This window comes from Alosa pseudoharengus, unplaced genomic scaffold, assembly GCF_046254945.1.
Source record: "Alosa pseudoharengus isolate Yale_2024_CS ecotype anadromous, Long Island Sound unplaced genomic scaffold, YU_APseudo_1.1 YU_APseudo_1.1_scf_24, whole genome shotgun sequence".
NCBI classification, from domain to species: domain Eukaryota; kingdom Metazoa; phylum Chordata; class Actinopteri; order Clupeiformes; family Clupeidae; genus Alosa; species Alosa pseudoharengus.
Window position 1 is genome coordinate 4,657,882 of NW_027468689.1, and position 23,687 is coordinate 4,681,568.

At 39.2% G+C, this 23,687-nt stretch overlaps 2 protein-coding genes across 2 annotated transcripts; one reads left to right on the forward strand and one right to left on the reverse strand.

Annotated features, from left to right (window-relative positions):
- Positions 1-3,710: 3,710 nt before the first annotated feature.
- grk1a (G protein-coupled receptor kinase 1 a) lies at positions 3,711-13,080 on the reverse strand. Its single transcript, XM_076302555.1, has 7 exons — positions 12,379-13,080; positions 7,711-7,838; positions 7,382-7,539; positions 7,028-7,111; positions 5,404-5,528; positions 4,272-4,473; positions 3,711-4,003 (listed from the first exon to the last, which is right to left on the reverse strand). Exons 1-7 carry the CDS (start codon positions 13,078-13,080, stop codon positions 3,711-3,713), a joined length of 1,692 nt encoding a protein of 563 aa, XP_076158670.1.
- Positions 13,081-15,658: 2,578 nt separating this feature from the next.
- On the forward strand, positions 15,659-22,031 carry LOC143141853 (potassium-transporting ATPase subunit beta-like). The gene is made up of 7 exons (XM_076302556.1): positions 15,659-15,770; positions 19,192-19,320; positions 19,448-19,561; positions 19,993-20,204; positions 21,093-21,155; positions 21,241-21,333; positions 21,873-22,031. The coding sequence occupies exons 1-7, from the start codon at positions 15,659-15,661 to the stop codon at positions 22,029-22,031; spliced, it is 882 nt and encodes a 293-aa protein (XP_076158671.1).
- The last annotated feature ends 1,656 nt before the right edge of the window (positions 22,032-23,687 follow it).

Sequence of the window (23,687 nt, forward strand, 5' to 3'; positions counted from 1 at the left end):
CTGAAGCAGGGCTGTTCAGTTTCCTGTTGGCAGGCAAACCACAGGTGTTCCTAAAAACATTAACGAGGCCTCTGGTTGAAGTAACTGTGGCCGAATCTGACACTTAATTAGAAACACCTGTGCTCACACAGGAGCAGGGCTGTTCACTTCCTACTTCGGCTGCCGTGATAAAGGCCTATTAAGTGAGATTAAGTAATGGTTTGACCCAGATCCATTTTAATGTGTGAGGAAAGTGTATTACATGTAAATCATGCGAAGCATTGAGTTTGTGCATGACTGCAGGCAAAACTGTTGGACAAAAATAGATTAGGCCTATATACGGTAGATATGTCTCACACAGCAAAGGCTCTAGTTCTGATGTCCAGAAGAGGCATGTCTTCTCAGTGACAAATAACACCAAGTTCCCAGCGCAGACGAAGATGTGAAGGGTTTTAAGGTGAGTCTTAAAAGTTGAAGACAAAACTCATTTTAGGTACGCTAAATGATCACAACATGAAAATATGTTTTTTTCTGGGAAAATATTTATTTGAATATACAAAGACTATCAATATGGGGATGCTATTGAGTATGATACAGAATTTCTGGAACTATACATATGAGCACCTCTTTTACTCAACAATGCTTTTGTGTGAAGCAAAACAAAACAAAAGTGCACTCAGCAAAAAAGTAGCAATGCATTTAGAATGGACTGTCTCTTAGCAACACATTCCAACGTTAACACAAGGCATTTTACATTTTCTCCAATCAAAACAAATTACATCTGTTTGCATTACCTTGTAAGTACCTGTTCCATGTTTCACAATTAAACCTTGAATGAATGAAAAGTCATCAACTGAACCAATTGAAATGTCAATATGGTTGCCATGCAACACAGATCAGAAGACCACAGGTGTCAAAATTACACCACACCCCTTCTGCAAAACTCACTTTCATGGAACAATAACAATTGATAAATTTATCTGTCAATTTTTTAACTGTTGTAATATTAATGTTCTTCAAGTCGCTTTGGACAAAAGCATCTACTAAATACTATTACTCATGTCTTGGGACATGGACATACTCTTAGGCTTGGGAATCGGTTCCAGGTTCCGGTTTGGAACTGGTTCCAAACGTTCCGATCCATCGTCCACACGTTAACGATTCCACTAACGATTCCGAACGTTCCGTTCCGTCCATTTCCGCGTTGCGGTATGACGTCACAGTATGTGAAATTTAGACATTTGAAAGCATTCAACTTCTGTATTGATATTGCACACTTGGTATTCATTCTTTAAAACCACTTTAAATTAAACATTCCAAGCCAACAACTCTCAAAGCCATCCTAAAAGTGTTCAGCAAATGGTACAAGAATTGATATGGGAATCGATAAGGAATCGCATCGATAAGCAGACTCGACAATGGCATTGATATTGATAATTTCTTAACAATGCCCATCCCAGTGTTCTTATTTTGATTTTCGTCCCAAATCTTAGAAACATATTCCTTGAGACAGATCAAGGAAACTAAAATTGCTTTGGAGACAATAATTTTGTTATTCGGGGTGAGCCAGCCATCTTCAGGTAAAGTGGTACACCATTCTTTAAGAAATGAAAGAAGATAGTATAATTCACCTTAATGGTGCAGTGTTGATACAACTCTTGGTGGAGGACCTTCACACCATGCTAGGCAAGCTGATGACTGATGACGGAAGGGACAGGCACTGAGTTGCACTCCATTTCCTCCATAAGACTTCTCTCACTCTTACAGGGAATATGTTCAGCTCCTCCTCTGGCTGGGGCAAACTCTGTACGAGCACCACTGAAGCAGGTTGCGTGTAATCTCCAAGATATGTATAGAAGGACCACTTCATTTGAACCGCTCAAATCTAAGTCAGAATTACTTTCATCCCCCCTACCATTTAACCTACCATGTGTACAAAAAAGCCCTCTCAATCACGCTATCCTTTTGACCTTCTTCCTTTTCTAGAGCTCATCCACACTCTCCCCATGCATGCTCGCTGTATCTCTATTCAACTGCAAACCCCATTTAACATCATTTTACGTTTTACAAATACACTTAAGCATAGCGTAAATTACTGTAAATATACCCTTTTTGACAAGTTATGCTGCTCTACACCTGATCAGGAGTGAGGGGGACATGGAAGTTCACAATATAATTGGTCAATGGATATGCCTCTCTTTAGTTCTTATTCTTCCTCCCATGTTATGCATCTCCCTTAGTCTTGCCCTCTGTTCTCTTCTCCTCTCCTCTCTTCTCCTGTCCTCTTCTGATCTTTATCTCTATCTCTTTCATGGGCCAACCCTGGGCATACGTCCTCCCTTTCTGAGCTTGTCCTTGATCAAGATTTCTGAAAGTTTTAAGAGTAGTTGACAAATATACTTGAACTGAGGTTTAGGCTTTGATTTCTATAATACAACTTATACAAAAATGTTCATTGTTAATAATATTATATGTGTATAACAAAATACAGTGAAATTGGTGGAGGCCTAATGGCCAAAATGTTTGTTTGTAACCTCTGTCGCTACTAAAGGAAATATCAAAAAGAAAACAAAAGTTTTTTAAGTGCAACCTTTTTGGATTTTATTAATGTTATAGTCGAGGAGACCTTATTGGAATTTAATTGTTCAATTCTATCAGTTTAGAGCCCAGAGACCTGGTGAGACCTTGTGATGTATGGGTGCCATATTGTCTTGTTCTCCTTGTCCTCCAGACACATAGAATGCTCAACAGGAAATATCAACATGACCGATATGATAATTTAGTCCAAATTATCATACTTTTCAGAAGGAAAGGATTGTTCATTTTGCACAGTTACTTTAAGAAAGCTGATATGAATACTGTTTAACAATCAACCGCTTTATTCATTTAATGCGGTCAACAAAATGGGGTCATTAATTCTAGGCACAAATATTCTACTTCCCTAATTCCCTAATATCTAAATTAACACTTAAATGTGAATAACTTTCACAACACCAGTAACAATAACGCTCAACTAAGTCAACTTTGTTCAACTTTTGTTGTATAAGTCAAAATTATGTCATTTTGCCAAGTGTGTGACAGTGGAGGTTTATTTTTCTGTGATTAAGAGATTACATCTTTTGCTCTCCTTTTTTTTTATCCACTTTCCTTTGTTTACTGCTTGGGCTTTTCTGAACCACTGATTATTTAGAACACATGTGATGGTCTCAAAACTCAAAATCAGGACTGTAGGTCGTCTGGGGTTCCAAACAAAGTTCCAGAAATGTCACCATGGTGACATGTTGTGGTAATCACATCTGAGGGTTCTGAAAGGGAATATGCTGACTCCATGCCTCCAACTAAATAATTTGCACAGGGCAACCTGTTGAGAGGCCACAGCCTTACAAATCACAAATGCAACTTGTTACCAAGTTTACCTGCTATTATTTCCAGTTGTTTTCTCTCTGGAGCCCAGAATCTCCATTGTTGATTGTGTCACATAAGTACAATTTTAATTTTGTATTTTCAGTCAGTATTCTTGGCTGTCAGCAATATACTGTTCCTCTACTAGGACCTATGAAGAAAATAATATTACCTCAGAATGAAAGATATTTCAACACGTTCCACATTGATACAACCAATCCCCCTCTCTCTCCAAATACAGTAGATGGATGAGATATATATATATATATATATATATATATATATATATCGTAATGACAGGATGGAGAGTTCTGCTTCTATAGTGCTGTTTAAGACACACAGCAGGTAGAGGACTTTGGTGGCAGCTCGTGGATGGACTCGCGGCGGAGGTCGTTGGGCAATGCTCCATCTGCACCCCAGATGTTCAGCTCCCCATAGATGCCAGTCTCTAGCATCTCCTCTTGCCATGGAATAGAAATGTTTCCTGAGGCAAACTCGTCAAAGAACTCCTTGTCTGGTTCATCAAGAGCCACGCCCTTGACAGTGGAGAAGGCCCCCACGTCATCTAGGTCCTTGGCATAGACGGTCTTAGAGCACGGCACGAATGGAGGTGGAAGGATTCCTAGTTAAGAAAAAGAAACTATTTTATGTTGTGCTGGTGAAAGACTAAGAAAGAATCAGATGACACTTATGTGCTCACTTTCCTACATTGAGAATTTCTCGTTACAAATTGTCAGTCACACACGGCTATTTAATCTTACATAAAGCCTAGGCGTAAGGTAGTGTGTGACACACCTCAACCACACCTAGTCTAGTCTTAATTAGACTTTAGACTTTGTACTTTACCCAGCTTTTAAATGAAGGCCCCTAGGAATCTATCATCACAATACCTGCATCCAGTTTCCTCCAGTTGATTTCAGCGAAGAAAGGGTGAGCACGCAGCTCATCACATGATCCATTTTTGAATCCCAAGCGATCGTCTACAGACTTGGCCAGCAGTCCCTCACATATGGACTTGGCGTTCTCACTGAACTTCTCATTGTAAGTGACTGGATCGTTTAGTATTCTGTTTTTCACCTCTTTGTTCTCCACCTGCGCACAGAATGCAGAATCAGAATGTCAGAACCCTTGGGAAGACCATAGGCAGTGAGTGTAATATCTAATATGAAGCAAGCAGCTCGGGTATGATTGTCATTTAAGAAGAAAAAGGCCGCACTTTGCATACAAAATGTGTAATAAACACGTTTGTATGCATGGGCGGATTATGAACTTTCGGGCCCCTGGGCCCAGATGTATTAAGGGCCCCCCGCTTATTGTCGTATATGTGGGAGGTGGGTTTGGGGGTCCTCCCCCAGAATTTTTTTAATTTGTTTGATGTGATTTCCTGTATTCTAGTGCATTTTCCGTGCAGTAATCCATCCCTGTTTGTATACAAAGTGCGGCCTTTTTCTTCTTTTCTTTCTACTTATACGTTTGGCCAAGCACTCTAAAAAAGAAATAGGAAGCTGAGTGAAGCCTGCTCCTACCACACAATTCTATGATTATATTTTTGCCTACATATCGCATACAAGTAAAATTCCACCCATATCTGTCCACAAGGTGTAAATGGAGAAGAAATAACACTACAGAAACATAGCCACAAGGAGGCACTATTGAATCACTATTTAATGGCTCAACGACAAAATAAAAAGTGCTGCCAGAGAGCTGAAACTGGCTGTTTTCCAATTCCAATCACTTGATACATTTACACAGCAGTCAGCTATTCATGAAATTTGTCACCTACAACACAGTCACAGAAGGAGCTACATAGCCATTTCACCACTGAGAGAATGGTGCAGAAAATCTAATCAGCGAAGCGCAATTCAGTGAAACACAGAGATAGTAAGTAAGTATGTTTTTATTTATATAGCACATTTTTTATGTGCTCCACACACAAACATCAAGACACACACAAACGAACGATCAAATAATTAGACAGGAAGGTAAGAATAACATATTGCAATGAGAAAGAGAGCAGGTTACCTTTTCACCTCTAGTTCTGAAAGGGCCTTTTGCAGCGATGAACTCGAATAGTGTGACGCCCAGAGTGAAGTAGTCCACAGAATAATCATACTCTTCCTTTTTCAGCAGCTCCGGGGCCATAAACCCTATGGTGTGCAAGCCAAATGGGTCAAGGAATAGCCTACGTAGGTACCTGTATTTCATGAGCAAATAAAGAACTAAAAGTCTGCCCGTTTATAATCCATATCCAGTTTTCTAAATGTCTAAATGAATGTTTAAATAGGAGATTGGTGTGCCTGTTGCTACATGTAATCATTGCTGTGCTCAAAGACAGAATAGCTTTCTTTCATCAGTAGTGCCAATGATGCAAAAAAGGAGGAAAATACAGTATGACTGAGAGTCAGGATTGGGGTGCAGCGGAGGGCATCAACACTTCACTGCAGCCTAGCAGCCATGGAAAGTAGATGTCACTGTTTCGAGGGCGTTGGTGTTAGCACTCAAAGTATTGATGTTAAACGATCAAAGATTAGCCAAAATATGAGCTCACTTTCCATTTGGAGACTTTGTTGCAGTGCCCCAATGTGACAAAATGGTTTACTTTTTTACACAACCCCAGGCAAGAGGCCCTGGGTCCATATACCAAGTTGAAATATTTTAATAGACTTTTAAACCTTTTGATTATAAAATAATATGGCCACATCAATTAAACTGACATAAGAAGTTACCATGTCTCAGCCTGGGAACCTCCAGCAATACTACTATATATACTGTAATAATATTTTTTTTAAGAATGAGAGTTACTAGTTATGATAATGATTTTGATCAGCATCCCTTAGTCCTGGTCAAATAATGCCAATCATTTTGTATGTGCTTCCTCAAAATGGCCATCCCAAGTCCACACACTAAGTTTTGTTTTGATGCAATAGCTCGGTTTACAGTAGCCTCGTTTACACTGGGGGCAACCAGCACAGGAGCTTGAGCCAGGAAGTGTGTCTGGACTACAGCCACCCGCAGGGATACTCAGTTACTGATGGGTTTGAGGGCCATGTAATCAGCAGCCAAAGGAGCGCAGCGCTCTAGAGTCTTTAGCCAGAATTGCTGCCATAGAGACACTGAGCAACATTCCATGCTCACATAAACAAAATGGGGTGTGTGGAAAGTATTACACATAAAACAGAAATCTTATTTATTACAGCCATCATGTACACTGCACACTGAGCCTGTGATACACTTTTGGCCTCTGGGGAAAATTCTGGTGCTGTTGCAAGTTTCCCTTTTCTATTTCCCACTCAACATGTTTTACCTCATGATTCTGGAGGCCGCCATAGACTCCAACAACAGAGGGTGTCTACTAGAAACTAGAAACTGTTTGGCCCCTATTGACTAAAAAGACTTGTCTTACCATTGTGAAAAATAATATTTTTCTTTTACAAATGTACAAATTACTCATATTAAGCATTATGTTGTTGCCACATGTAAATGTAAATAAGGTTTCTTGGCCAAGTATACTATCCCATCCGTGAATTAGTGAACACACAGAGCACACAGTGAGGTGAAGCACACACTAACCCGGAGCAGTGAGCTGCCTTGCTACAGCTGCGCTCTTCTAGAAGTGAGTGTGAAGGTGAGAGTGTATGGATCTCACCTGGAGTTCCGGCATAGCCCTTGGTCTTATTCTCCCCATCCGGTAGCTCCACTGCCAACCCAAGGTCAGAAATACGCACGTGACCTAGAAGCAAACAAGAATCCAATGACGGAGACAGAGTGACGAGTGTGTGTGTGTGTGTTTGACCAATATGTACATTACAAACAAAAACCAAAGATAAGTTTGATAAGCCTTCATACTGTCCAATATAACAACAATTATATTAACGCAAAAAGGTCACGGAGCATTCCTTTAATAGTGCATGTGTGGAGGATTATAATAATTTAAAGGAGGAAAATAAAGTGTATGTGTTTCTGTTTGTGTATAGACTATACTAGGGCTATGTCTCTGTACCCTCATTGTCCAACAGAACATTTTCTGGCTTCAGGTCTCTGTAGATGATCCTCTTCTGGTGCAGGTGCTCCATGCCCTGGATAATCTGGGCAGCATAGAAGCATGCCCTGGGCTCATCAAAGCCTGGGTTGTTCTCATCCACGTTATATATGTGAAACCTAAGAGACATGAAATCATGATCAATTTTACATTTTACGTCTGGCTGTGAGCAAGACATTGTACAATAAAATCGGCTGGATGACTATTCATATAACGGTGTCTGTTATCTACATGCCAAGGATTAGGCATGATTACACTCATGCATCCAGCAAATGGCCACACTTGATCACCTTAGGTCTCCTCCATTCATGATGGTCATGACTAAGCATAATTCCGTCTTGGTCTGGAAGGCGTAGGCCAGAGACACGATGAATCTGCTATGGACACGTGCAAGAATCCTCTTCTCTACCATTGCCCCCTACAGAAAAAAACACAATAGAGTTGGAAACAGAGGGCCCATGCCAGGCAACACAACAACAATACTAACAAAAATAAAATAAAAACAATAATAATACTAATCATGTATATTCTTAACATGATAATAATAATAGTATTAATAATAATAATACATATTTGTTTAATCTAGATAGATAGTAAACTGGGATCTGATATACAAATGACAGAGTAATTTGGAGGAATGTATGGCTAGTATATTGTATAGACATGAGTCATGAAATTTAGTTACACAGGTGCACTTACAGTTGGGTGGTTAGAGACAATTCAAAAAGAAAGAGAAGTTCAAGGGCACAGCGGACAACATCAAGCAACCATTTGAACTGGCAATCCTCCAATCGACAGGCCAGCCCTTCAGTTAGAGCTATCTGCTATGTGCTCTACTGGTACACTTCTTACTTTGCACTAATGGTGCAAGCTGATTTTTTTTTTACCAAACCCCATTGGCAGTAAGGCAACAATATTTTTGGCCTCGGTGAATGACTAAACACACCCTTACACATCTGACTTCAGCTCTTTGATGTATGATGTATGCTAGCATTGCTACCACTGTTTGTATTCCTGCGTCTACTGTAGCTCTACAGCTACTGCCATTGTTGTTACTACATTTCAAACAGAAATTTCATTTCAACGTCATCAGACTTAACCAATCTCATGGGTTGCTGATTGGTGGGTCCCTAAAAATGGCCCATCATTTGGGGGGCAATGTCATGTAACTTATTACAGTGCCGTACCATATTCAGGTTCGAGTTCGCCCATCTTTACATCAGTTCCACACAATGAAAGCTGAGTTTGGAGCAATAGGTAGATGGAGCTTTGAGTCAGCTGATGTGGTGGCTGATCTGTAAACATGCATTAGTGAATTACCACTACAGGGCCACTATAGGGATGCAATTGGAAGTGTTGAACAGTGCAGTGGCACGTGTCCTCTTTTGCTGACTGGCGACTCCTGCAGAGGTCAAGACAGGGGTGACCATCATGGCCTGAATGGGGAATTGAGCAGCAACTCTAGCCATGTTTGACTTCTGGGCTATATCTGTTTACTGTAAACAGCACAAGTCAAGTCTGACTTTGATCTAGGCATATTGTCCAAAAATTGGACACAGGCAAAAATCTGGGTGTGTGCGTCAACATGTGTAAAGTCAACATTAAATGTTAAACTACTTAAACACAAAATTAACAGTGAAAAACACTGAAAGTGTTGTAGGCAATTGTTATTTTTACGGCAATTGTTATACGGGATAATGAGAGGTTGAAAAAGGTGCCAGTCTCCTCCATCCCCACAGACGACACAAAGTGTTGTCAGAGACTTGTCATTGTTGATTTTACAGTATTGTTTTTTATATACAACCCCAAATCAGAAAAAGTTAGGATTTTGTGTAAAATACAAATAAAAACAGAGTGTGATAATATACAACTCTTGTAAACCCATATTTAGCAGCAAAAAGGACATAGACAAATGATCAAATGTTGTACATGAAAATTTGGACTATTTCATGGAAAATATATGTTCTTTTGAAGTTGATGCCAGCAACATGTTTTTTTTTTTTTAAGTTGGTACAGGGAATGTTTACCACTGTGCTGCCTCACCTCTTTATTTAACAAAATTCTGTAAATGTTTAGGAACTGATAAGACCAGTTGCTAAAGTTTTGATAATGAAATGTTGTCCCATACTCCCCGATATAGGATTTCAGCTGCTCAACAGTATGAGCCATTTTTAGTCATGTTTTTCACTCCATGATGCACCTAATTTGACAAATCTGGACTGCAGACAGGCCATTTTAGAACTCCTCCTCTATGGAGAAATACTGTTTAAATATGTGCAGAATTCATTGTTTTCCTGAAATATTCAAGACATTGCCAGGATGGCAGTACAGTATGTTGCTCAAAACCTACTGTAGGCTATATACATCATTCAGAATTGATTGTGCTTTGCGAAATGTGCAAGATTCCCATGCTGTAGGCACTAATGCTCATCCACACCGTCATAGATGTTGGCTTTCGAACTGAGCACTAAAACAAGTTGGATAGGTTGGATACTTGGATAGGCCCTCTCCTCTTTAGCCCAGATGAGTCAATGATTTCCAAAAAGAATGGGAAATTTTGATTGGTCTAACCACAGGGCCCTTTTCCATGTTACCTCAGTCCATTTTAAACAAGCTCAGGCCCAGATAAGACGGTGGTATTTTCTGTATCATGTCAATACAATTTTGCTGTTACAAATTTGGCTGCAATTTTTGAATTGAGTATCAAACTGTGCACATAGACAATGGTTATCAGAGGTTTTCCTAAGCCCATACAATGGCAGGTCTGGAAACAGGTCTGGTTTTGATGCAGTAACATCTGAGGTCCAAAAGACCATGGCCATTCAATTTGTTTTTCAGCTCTTTCCCTTGTTTGCAACATTCTCTGAATGTTTTAATAATATTATGTCCTGTGGATGATCACTCCCCAAATACGTCGGAATGTCATGTTCAAGAAGCATTAAGATAACATTGTTTCATCATTTGTGCACACAGTGATGAATACCTAACATCTTTACTTCTAAGAGACCCTGCCTCTCTGGAATGTTCTTTTTCATACCCAGTTGTGTTGCCAGTTTCCTTAATTACTTATGAAACATTCCTCCTTTTGAAAGAATTACTTATGAAACATTTCCAACTTTTCCAGCATTTTGTTACCCCTGTCCCAACTTTTTGTGAAACATGTTGCTGGTACCAAATTCAAAATTAACATATATTTTCCATGAAATAGTCAAATTTGTCATTTTCAACATTTGATATGTTGTCTGTGTCCTTTTTGCAACTAAATATGAGTTTACAAGATTTGCAGATTCTAACATTCTGTTTTTATTCACATTTTACACAACATCCCAACTTTTTCTGATTTGGGGTTGTAGAAAGAGGTTGAAAAAGTCCCCCAGTCAAGGTAATAATGTTCCTTTTGATTCATTGTGTTTGTGCTGTCTGTTCTCCTGCCCGTCCTTTGGCAGTCACATTAAATCTGTTCCATATATAAATATGTTGGAGTTAGCACTTCCTAATGAGCTCAATAGCAGCGCTAATACTAGGCTAACAGCACACATGCTAACGCACACTTGCTAACACCATTTACTGCACTATCTAATGAGCTCAATAGCAGCGCTGATACTACAGCACGCATGCTAATGCACATGCTAACGCCGTTTACTGCATGGTTCTAACTGTGAAGGCATGCTACTCATGCAGACTTTCTTCAACAATTTTGAATTGTTAAAAAACATTTTTCATTCACTTGTGTTGATGAAATGAGCTTATATTTAGACTATAGTCAATTTACCAGATGTAAATAAATCTCTATTTATTTATTTTTTATGATTTTCAGAACACTCATAGCTCACTCACTCACAGCACTGTTTTAATTACATCTAATGTGTGTACATAGAACATCATTTTATTTTGGAAATATCTAAACTTTGTAACATATTTAACCAGATTTAAAGCTAATTGTTACCCTGTTACCATGCATAACATTCTTGAAATTATCTTAACAATGTGCCTTTCAAAGTCTTTACACAGCTGAGCTAATCATAAGCTAGTAGGCTACTGATTTAATTTTCTTTAAATGCTAATTCCCATATAACATAGGCTACCTACTGATCAGTCACCTCTGGCTGAATATTGCTATGAAGTAATTTCCAAAAACAAGAAATAATTTAATATTTTAATGAAACAAGATGAGTCATTCTGATAATTTAAGGGAGGCGTGTGCAGTATAGGCTCCAAAGTCTAGGCCTACAGACCTTTCAGTTTTGCTCAGGAAACAGCTACAAATCTTTACAGGGTCTCATGTCAACCATTTCTGTTTGTGACCTATTTATGACCGAGTTACCTCATTATGACCGAGTTAATATGACACCAAATTAATAACTCATATCAGAGTGTGTCTGTTAGATAACTGGATACAAGTTCCCTCCGAAACGATTTAAGTCTTATGTAAGCATGAAACGTAATCTGGGTGCCAGTGACATTCAGATGAAGGTGAGCGGCTTTGGTTGTGAAAATATCCCAGTTAAGTGATCATATGTTTCTGGAACAGCCAGGATCAGCACATATGGATCATCACATGTGATCTTTTTAGAAGAGCAGATATAGTAGTAGTAGTAGTAGTAGTAGTAGTAGTAGCCTAACAATCGCTGACTGATCTTTATAGAATGGTAAATGGACTGCATTTATATTGCACTTGACTCCGAGCACTCAAAATGCTTTGCAGAGTAATGCCTCACATTCACCCGTTCATACACCGATGGCAGAGGTTGCCATGCAAGATGCCAACCTGCACATCAGGAGTAGTTTGGGGTTCAGTGTCTTGCCCAAGAACACTTTGACAGCCTCGAACCAGCAACGACTCTTCTACCCCAGATAAATTGTAGCACTAGTAGTAGTAGTTGTAGTAGTAATAATAATAATAATAATAATAACAATAACAATGCCTACCCAGTGCACATCTGAAGAGCATCTCTTACCTCAAATCCTTTTCTTTTCTTCAGTCGCTTCTTGTTGAGTTTCTTGCAGGCGTACATTTTGCCTGTGGCCTTCATCTGGCACGCTGACACCTCTCCAAATCCTCCCTTTCCCAGCACACGAAAGTCCAGGAACCAGTCTTCTCCCATAGGCTGCATCTCCAGCCACTTCCACTGGAGGAAGCGTTTGAGGTACATGGTCTCCAGATAGAATGTGTATGGAACCTCTTTAAGGAAGTCCATTACACAGTTTTGGGTCTGGTGGAAGAGATCGTCGCACGCTTCCTGATGTTTCTCCTTCACCTTGGTGATTTCGTTCTCAGGTAGAAAGGGACAGTAGTATTTGGCAGTAGGCTCCATGTAGCGTTCGATGATCTTAGACGCCTTCCTCAACCTGTCTTTGTCCTCGGCTGTGTCATACTCTTCAATGTCCTTCCACAGGCGACAGGGTCCTTTGTATTCGTTGGCTGTCTCCAGGTACTCTTGAAAGAGACGCTTGCCGATGGGTTGCTCCACACAGATGCTCTGAAACGAGAGGTCTAGCGTCTCACGGAGGTCCTCGCACACCGTGATGTGTGGCAACTTCAGCTTGGCATGGTACTTCTTGTCACGGCTAGTAGCTGGGTTGGCAGAACCATCGAAGCTGCCACGTGCAGAGATGTAGGCCGAGTTTGCGACCACTGTGGTGAGGCTGCCCATATCCATGGTGGCAACAAAGGATGGAAAAAAGGCTTCAAAAAAAGGAAAAGACGAGAGTACAGACTATGAAAGAGGTGTTTTTCACACCTCACGGGCAGAACAGAAGAAGGGTGCCCTGAGTGAAGAGAAGACAGAACGAGATGGCATAGAAATATGCCACTCAGAATGCCCCACACAGTGAGGGAGGGGCAGAGAAAAGCAACATGTGTTACGTTCAAAAACCAAAGAAGGGGATAGTCCGAGGATTACTGTCCCTTGGCTTCGAATACTGGGAACACACGGGCCCCCCTGGACTGATAGAAATCAAAACAGAACGTGTTAGAGAAAGAGACAGAGAGAGGTTGTGGCCAGATACGACACTGTAGGACTTAGCTGGGCACGGCATACAGTCCCACACATCCCCCTGACTCAACACCTTTCCCTAAAGCCTTTATCTCCTAACGCCATAATACCTTCCCCATGTTAACCCTTCATAAGTCTTATACAAGAGAGAGCGAATGCAGATAGATGTTCATTGTGGGTTCTTCTTTCCTAAGCGAGACTGATGGTGAGAGCTTCTCTGAGATGTTTAACTAATCAAGATCGCTATGACAACGTCAGTGATGGTTTGACAGAACTACTAGAATCTCACACAAATTTCCAAATTGATTACTCACCGTACTGAAAAACATAAACTGCCTGGTATCACAGGGCCTTTTCTCTACTGTTTATCAATACATTGACCAAATTAATAGTTAATTAGTAATAGATATCTAAACATTTATAAACAACAAAAAGCACAATGAATCAAACTAAATCTATTCTTGTGTTAAACAAAAATGTAAAATGTCCAAACAACCTCTCATTTTCCATTAGACTACGCTACAACCCCACTCATACCCCCCCCCCCCCCCCCCACACACACACACACACACACACACACACATGCTCTAAACTCTACTTTGGGATGCTGCTGCAGTCTTCCCACCAAATCTACTTGCCTGTGTTAACTATGTTTATGGCTACCTACTACTGCTATCAAACCATTATGCACAAACTCTGCTCATAATACAGCCTATCTGATCATAATACTGCCTATCTATCCATCTTCGAAACGAATGCCATCATAAGGACACTATACCCACTAAACATACATATAACTAGGGTACTGTTAAACTAGGGAGTCTGCTAAATCCATAACCATAACAATAACCATAACCATACTATGTAAATATTTAAATATTATTAAATGCATATTTATTAATACATCACTAAATGCCACTCAGACCAAAATACCTCTCAGAAATGTTTCAGCAACATACCTGCAAGACCTTTGATCGGTTGTCAATACCATAAGGAAATATGTCAAAGTGCCTTACTGCTGCTGGAGGTCTGTTGGGAACCAAATTACTCATGACATCAAAGGTGTACAAGCTGTAGTCACTGGCCAATTCCAAAATTAGACTCGAAATCCAAATCATCTTAGATGGGTACAAAAACAAAGGAAGTTCTGGATGAAACAAAAAGTAAACACACTGTCAAGATTTAACTCTTTAATATTCAAGAAAGCATGTCACAAGAGTTGAAGCTTGACAGTGCGTTTACTTTTTGTTTCATCCAGCATGAAGTGCTCTGGTAGAAGGCTGCATTGACCCTGGACTTGATAAAACACAGTGGACCAACACCACCAGATGACATGTGATAGAATCTGATCGGAGGACAGCTTGTCAAAGTTGCAAGCGCCTCATGATTAATCACCCACTATGTGGATACTGTTTTTAGGCTTGATTTAGATTTTGTGTTATTTAGTATAATTTGTATTTAAGTATATTCTTTATCTTCTACTACTTGCTAAGCAGTGTTTTTTATATTATATACTTTTAATTACTTTTTTCTGCTGTTAGTGAATGTGTGTGTGATGTCTGTATGCTACTGAGACCTTGAATTTCCCCTTGGGGATCAATAAAGTATCTATCTATCTATCTATCTATCTATCTATCTATCTAAAGTTATTTTCCCACTAAATTGTCCCAGCTATGAACTATGTAATTTTAATCTGCTAATTTGTAAAGCAATATACTGTATGATTTATCAACATACTGTTTGTGTTACTCCCTCTTGAGAGGAGGACACTAATCTTTGAAGTCTTTTGAGTAGGCCTATGATATGGATTGGGAAGGATTCTGAGATAAGACATTTTGATTTCAGGCCCTCTGTAGTTTGGTGTGTGGCGATCGTATGACGGACTGGAAGGACAGCACAACCCTCCAAGGTTACCTCCACCGCACTCGCCTTCTCAACAGCCGCTTCAGCCCGCCCAGTCTGTGCGTATGGAATTGGTCCTTATCAGAGCATATAAAGTTGTAGTCTGTGGCCAAAGACATGGCAAAGGCATTCACCAACGTGCTCAGAGAAGAGTACAGAAAGTGGACATCTATCTCAAATTAAAAGTGGGTAGGAGTGGTAAAATAGCAGTATGGGTTAACAAATATATATATATATATATGTATGGATGGAATATATGTATGTATGGATGGATGTATTTATGATATGACAGTTAGATTGCTTGTTTTCTCTTTTTAAGATATAAATCTGACCAGCTAAGATGGCCACACTGAAGGAGAAGAGAACGTGTGGGCAGCGATGTGAGGACTTTGGGCGGTTTGTGTGGAACCCAGACCAGGGAACCTTAATGGGCAGGACCCCGATCAAATGGGGTAGGTATGACCGAAGAGAGTTCAGATAGAAACTGTATAGAATTTGAGTTTATAGAAATGTAAGTGACAAGTCATGAGTACTAAATTACTGTCATGGGCTTGAATTTCCAAACAGTCCTACGATGATGTTAGGTTAAAAAATAATTTGATTGTGTAAGTCAATTTACCTTGCAAATACCTAAATGATTTATTCCATTTAGCCATACTGTAGGCTAGCATAAATCAGTCAGTAAATACAATGGCATATGCTCCGTAATCCCAATACACAAAAATTAAAGCTGCATTATGTTTTTTTATTTGTACTACTGATGAATCCTAAATACTAGACACTACCATTTCTACTAAAATAGATTTCCATATTCCAAAACCACAATGTGCCTCATTCCCTAATATCTTCAACAGTGGCGTCATGCCCATTGAAGTTAAGGGGGCACGTGCCCCATCGGATTTTTCGTCCCTGATAATTTTTTTGATCATAACTTTGTTCCTATTATGCTTCATAATAAGCTAGAGCCTATAACGACTCAAATGTATTCTTTTAAATGTGTAATAAACCGTAGCAAAATAGCTGAAGACCAGTCAACAGCCCTTTTCCTAAAATTGGTGTCTGTGTATGTTCCCATAACAACTCACACGTGCATTGAGCTCGCAATGTTTTGCTTGTGTTGAACTGTTACAGTTCACTTTAGGCTACAGTTTGAACAGTTAAACTGTTACAGTTACAGTTTAAACAGATACAGTCAATGGTATTGAAGTGGTAAGTAGTCTAGCTAAGCAATAAAAAGTAGTGGAATTATTTGTAGTTGACCAGGAAATTTTGACTTGATGATCAAATAGTTAGAACTATGGATTTGATGTTGGCCGCGAATTCAGAGCATTACGTTAACGTTGGCCTACATGGTGTCAGTATAACGTAGCCTAGGCTCTTACAAATATTACGAATATTTGGCAAAGTCTCCTGGTTCAATTGTTTCCAGTTTCATAAACGAGGGTGTTAGATTTGCAGTGACTACAAAATCCAACCTAATAACATTAGGCCTACCAAGGCATTGCGTTGGATGTTTCTCCACTTGTTCTCTTCACGTATCTGGCTGCTAATCCATGTAATGAAAAGGGATAGGCTACCCGTTAAAAAGGAGGCTTAAAGTTGTTTTATATAATTAGGATCGCTATGACCGTGATGTAGAGGGCAAGAAAGTATAATAGTCTCTCTCGTGCTCATAACTTATTATCAGGTCACTTGCTCATGATTTGCAGATAGCAACTTACAAATGAGGTAGCCTATTAATAATATAATGGTCATGAAAAATATATTAGGCTACTAGTAAAATATTCAAATACTTAGGGTTAACCTTACTCAGCACTGAAACCTGTCAAACTTCTTTCAAAGTCCTTCATCACATGAATTAAGATTAAAATAATTTAATTTCTGAGCACCACAAAGTCAGACCTCAGCAACTTTTTTAATGTAAGATTGTTCTTAGGTCACATATCAATCAAATCATAACAACTGCAATTATGCTGTTTTTAAAATCATGTGTAGTAGGCCTAAGTGTAAATGTGTGTCTAAACATGCTTTAATGAGCTGAATTTGAGCTTATAGTTCTTTCACCAACCTATGTGTTTTACATTAACTTACAAAATAGATACTTTAGCTTAGTCCTCAGAGAGGATGGTTGCTGCTTGCTCTGTTAAGGTATTTCTGTCCCTCCCAAACTGCATTGAAATTGTATGTTTAGCAGCCAGAATTTCAAAATCTCCTGGGGGAGAAATCACCGGCCCCCCTCCCCCCCCCCGAAAAAAATTGCCTGATTGTGTCCCCTCTGAATTTTGCCTTCCATGACGCCCCTGATCTTCAATTTGTTCTGAAGAAGTTACCACAAAAACTGGAAAATAATTGTAACGGCTTTTGCTGTTTTTACTGAGGCGCCACAATCTTTGTTTCTATATGCACAAGAACATTTGATGACCATGATGATGATGGCTGCTTTAAAGTGGAGGTACTATGCAGGAAGTGAACTGCCACATTAATTAGTGTCAGTATTGGGTATACAATTTAAAAATGATGCACATTTGGTGGGAATTGAAGTGTTATTTGTTGTGTTTATTTAGAAGATAATGCTTTGTAAAATGACGAAAATTAATATTCAAATTATTTGACATTTAATTCCCATAATATTTTACATCTGCAGAAACAATAAAAATGCAGTAACCAGTTATTTTGCACAAATATGTCAGCTCTCAAATGTGCACGAGAGTGCTGTTGAGTGTGGTAAGGTTTTTACCAAAGGACACATCCCAGATAAGAAGACTGTGTAGAATGCCAAAATCTTTGTGAAAACTGTGTTTTATGGTTAACATTCTTAGTTAGAATGGTTGGTAAACGAGGTCCATCCTTTTTCTTGTACTCTCCATCTCTGTTTAGCCTCTGTCAGAAAAGTGTTGTCCTAAAGGTATATGAAATATGAGTGCTTACTTTAAAGTTTTCATTCATCAACCAACATATCAATGGCCAGTGGCAGTTCTTGTTCGCTTGGAGCCACAGCAAACATACTGTAACATTGTCGCAACCTTGTGATAAAGACCACTTCTCCTTATCACCATTACAATGTTTAAAAGGTGTGATAATAACTGTTAAGTAATGACTGACCAGTGTCCTCTGAGCAATACAACAGCAGAGTCCTCACCTTGGAAGAGGACAGACTTCGGGCTCTAATTTAATTAATGCTGAAGGTCAGGTATTTAGCAGACACTTTTAATTGATAACATCATACAGAGACTCACAGCGTTCGGGAATCTAAACAATCACATGCAAACCTGCAAAGTTAACCACTGTACCACCACACAATAATGTGGCAAAATAATGTTGCTAATGTGTGTCAGTCACATGCTTTGCATTGCTTGCTGCTTTGGTCATGAGCAAAAACATTTAATTAGGGCCCACTATCAATAAAGGGTTACACTTTACTTGACAGTATCGACATAAGAGAGACTGACATGACACTGTCATGAACGTGTCATAAACAAGTCATAAACGTTTATGACATAACATTTCTGTCATTAAGTGTCATTCGGTTTTTGTCATAACAAGTTAGGGTTAAGATTAAGGTTAGGTTTAGGGTTAGGGTAAGGGTTCATGTGTCATGACAATGTCATGTGTTCATGAGAGTGTCATGTCACTGTTACAGTATGTCGATACTGTCAAGTAAAGAGTTACCCAATAAAGTACCAGTTGGCCTCTTAACAACTAGGCCCCCACATGTGATATCAGCAAAATGGTCACCTTAAACTATCCACTCTTTGCTTGTTGAAGATGATGGTTTATAAATGTTTATACATGTTCCTTACAAAATGGCTGCATGCTCTTCATAGCCTACAGTATATGTCTGTCATAATTAATAAATGATTTTCCCTCTGCCAGTGTACATCAGCCTCTACTATGTGGCATTTTATGTGGTGATGACAGGACTGTTTGCTCTGTCCATCTGGGTATTGATGTACACCCTGGATCCATATGCACCAGATTACCAAGACCGGTTACGTTCGCCGGGTGAGTACATAACAAATATAAATCTTTGTGAGCTAAACTGGAGAGTAAAAATGGCAATACCATTATGCTTATAGTTCTGTGAGGCACTTTAATAAACCTTAAATGTCTTAAATGAATTCATATTTAGGCGTAATGGTTTGGCCGGACTCATACAACGAAGAGGACCTTGAGCTGGTTTACAACATGTCTGAGAAGAACAGTTGGAGGAAGATGTCCAAGTGCCTGGAAGACTTTCTCATCCGTAAGGGTCAAATTAGTAAATGTAATGACTTAAAGGAACACACCAAATTTAGGGGAAATTAGCTTATCTGTCATCTTCCCCAAAGTTGGATAAGAGGATACAGACCCAGACTAATACTGTTAGCCTAGTTTGCAAATTATCTAGCAGCGCCTCTGACTGGAAGTAGGTTACACCTGTTAGCCTGTAGCTAAATGGGAGCTGCAAGCTAACTGGTATAACCTACTTCCAGGTGTTCCAAGCACAGAAAAGAAAAGGGTATGTATCCTCTTATGCTGGGGTAGATTCATCCTGAACTTGCCTTTAGCTTCATTCACATAAAATGGGTATATTATATTGTTGAATGAATTTAGCCACATGAAAATACATAGTGATATCTACTAACTTGATTGTTATGATTCATTTTATCCTTGTCCAAATTTTTTGTCTTACAGCTTACAATTACACCAAACAGGAACACTGCAAAATGATGAACAAAGACTGCAAGAAGGGCACATACTATTTTCAGAAACATTTCGAGGCTCCTGATCACAGAAAGTATTCTTGCGTCTTCAACCCAACTGTGCTTGGAAATTGCTCTGGTCAGGATGATGATACATTTGGCTACAATGGAACACAGCCATGTGTAATCATCAAAATGAATAGGGTATACATGGATTTCTATGAAACGTCACGAAAACATGCGTGCGCAACCAAGAGGCAGAAAGCACCACAGAACAGCATAGAGCAATGCAAAAGAGCAAAAGAATAAAATTAGTTTTTGTGCTGAAAACTGCACCAATTCAAAATCACGATGGTTAGAGAATGTTAAATATGTTCAATATCCCTAACGGAATGCATGTCTTCACCAAAAATGACAAAATACGATGTTATATTAATAATGCAAATGAACGGCAAACTTTGAAATATAGTCTAAAATGAGATGTTATTATCATTGAGACAACAGGGGTATACAAAAAAATCCGATTATAGCTAACAGCAGCCGACTATTTAGGTTAAGTTTATAACGTTGTGGACGGCCACCAAGCGTCTTCTGCCCCACGGCTGCGCGCGCATCTAGTTTTGTTGGTAAACGGGAAACCCGTGTATACAACAACATATCAAGATACCACAACAAATTGTAAAGGATAGTTTTACAGATAAGTGAATATAATATTTTAAATCAAGGGTAGCATTCAACAGTAGTCTACTTTTTAATCGATACATAGATGTTTCGGGCCAGACGCCCTTCTTCATTGTGCGCTGGTTTAAAAATAGTCTCTGGCCTGAAACATCGGTGGGGCAATTCAAAAGTTGAAAAAGACTGTTGAGTGTGATCGTTGATTTAAAAACGTTATAAAAACTTTATATTCATTACCTAAAGGATTTAGTACCACGTATAGGTGTTGAGTGTGATTGTTTATTTAAAAACATTATACATCCATTACCTTAAAGAATTTAATACCAAGTCTAAATGAGATTAAGGTATTTAGTGCGATAGTAAGTGAAGAAATATACTGTTTCAAATAAAAGAATTTGTGTTGTTTTCCCATAGATAATTAATTTCCTGCCCAACAACGGAACCAACATGGCACCCTATGTCAACTGCACAGTATTGGTGAGTGTGGTGACAATGAACCGTTTTCTGTACACATCTTTATTCAAGAGTTATATATAGAATGTCTGGAACTGTTCCAATACAGGAGGGACATGAGAATGTGGGAAACATTGAGTACTTCCCGACCAATGGAACATTCGACCTGTCCTACTTCCCTTACTATGGACGGAAAGCACAGGTAGATGCCATCTAAATCAATAATTTTTTCTTTTAAAAAAAGTATATTTTTTGGACGTTTTGCCTTTATTAGACAGGACAGCAAAGCTCGACAGGAAATGAGTGGGAGAGAGAGACGGGGTGAGATAAGGAAATGTCCACAGGTCGGATTCAAACCTGCGGGTCCCTGTGGATATTTGGACCCTCGCATGGAATGGCTGCTGTAGCCACAGTTTTCTGAGTGCACATACAGCAAATGGACTGCGAGGAGCAATTTGCTGAATTTATCAAAAAGTGTATTGGATGAGACTGTGTCATAAAGCATGATTAGAATAGAGCTCTCAGCCTTAATTCTGTCACTCAAGCTCGTAGCATGTACTTCCAGCTGTAGCAAAAGAAATCCTGAAACTTAATGAAGACCCTGCTAGTTTCCATCAATACAAAATTCCTGTTGAAACATCCATATTGCATGTATGTAAACACAGGTCACAAGTAAACACATCTGAATCTCAGATTAATGGTTATAAGACGTACTGACGATCTCTTGTTCTTTTTCTGTAGCCAACTTATTTGAATCCCCTAGTGGCCGTGAAATTCCACCTGATTGAGCAGCGTTCGGCGAAGATCCAGTGTAGGGTTGTGGCCCACAACATCTTCTACGAGAACTTCTATGAGCCTTACGAAGGCAAAGTCATCTTCCGCCTTGAGGCCACAAGCTAAACCCTGGTGACAACTCACAGCAGTGACACCTGTTAATGTAGACTATGCACACATTCACATGTAAATTGTACTTTTGTAAGTCTTACATAATATCGTAAAAACTCGATTAAAAGCCTAGTCCCAATTAACTGGCCTGGTGTGGCTACAGATTTGGACAAATAAAGGTAGGTCCCAATCAGAAGCCTTGTCTAGTTTTTATGGAAGTATATGAAGTGTTGTATAAAACCTCTTATCCCATCAGATCTACCGCTTCAGCTACTGTAGTTCTATGCTGTTTCGATCACACACACACAGAAGTTAGAGTAGATGGCCCTGTCTCTGATGAAAGGCAGGCAGTGTTAGCCAGAGTTCCTAATGTTTAAACTTCTGTCTATATGGACATGCTGTAAACATTGTTAGATCGGTTTGATTCTCGATTGGTCAGTTCATTTTACATACATACCACGAGCACCAAAGTAGAGTACAGCCAGATTTACCAGTACGGTAAAGAGAGGCGAAAGAAAGTGCCGACTCCCTACATTTGGTGGCCATAAAGTCTGAATATGTGTCTATTCCTCGACTATTTATACCGTAATCAATTCGATAGTATTTAAGTTAGTTTTGTGGGAAACTAGTTAAAGGCATGGCCCATATAGACATATGTCCCAAATATAAGGTTGAATTCAGTGATTGAGGCAAATAAAAGCTACTAATCAGGCCATTAATCGAGTTTTTACAGTAACTGCATATTTATCTAACAAACATCACAATGAAATAGTCTGATACTCTTCTGTGTTGTTTTATTGTATCCTGCTGGTTTGTGTTTTAGTGCCTCTTAATTACCGTAGTTCAGTGTTTTAGAATTCAGTCTAGTAAACAAAAAGTAACTTCATCATCTTCACTGATAGTTTCTGATTTTCCTGTATAGTAATGTTGAACTCCTTCTCTTTAATAATCTTTTTTTAAGTCTGTATATAATTTGGCTGACTCCATTACCTAAAGATCGAGTGTTAGATCTTGTGTTATGACATCAACCATCAAACTCCCTTTTAAAACATAAACATCTTCAGTGTGTTGTGGTTCATTGTGCCTGCGTGTTCAATATGTAATATTTTAAATAGGCCTATTAAATATTTTTTATTTTCTTATATTTTCTTTTTAATAATTGATCATATTTCTATATTCTGCAATAACCCTCTAGATGCGAAAATGACAGTAGGCAGTGCCGCCGCTAGTACCACCACGCACATCACACACTGTGGGTAGGCTACCAAGGGACAGAGGAGGCACCAACATTTAGCCAATAAATAGCTTAACTGCAAACTGCTTTTTAATCTTCTTAGAGAACGTTTACAATGTCAATATGTACCAGCAGCATGTTACATAAGGATAATACTTTTCGGGTTCTCTCTCAACCTACATTAAGATCTCACTTGAACGTTATGCTACTCCATTTAATTGGGAATGCGTTTGAGCGTGCAATGCCCATTATCGCTGCAAATGTAGACTCAGACGCAGGCAGTAGTTCTTGACTACTTCACTCACTGGCTGTATGCAGGCCCTCATTTCATCTGGCGCATAGATTGATAAACTTAATCTGTATGGGATAGGCCTATGCATCAACAGTTGCATAGGTGGGTTTAGCCAAAAGATCATTTGGGGCAGAGGGAAACACTG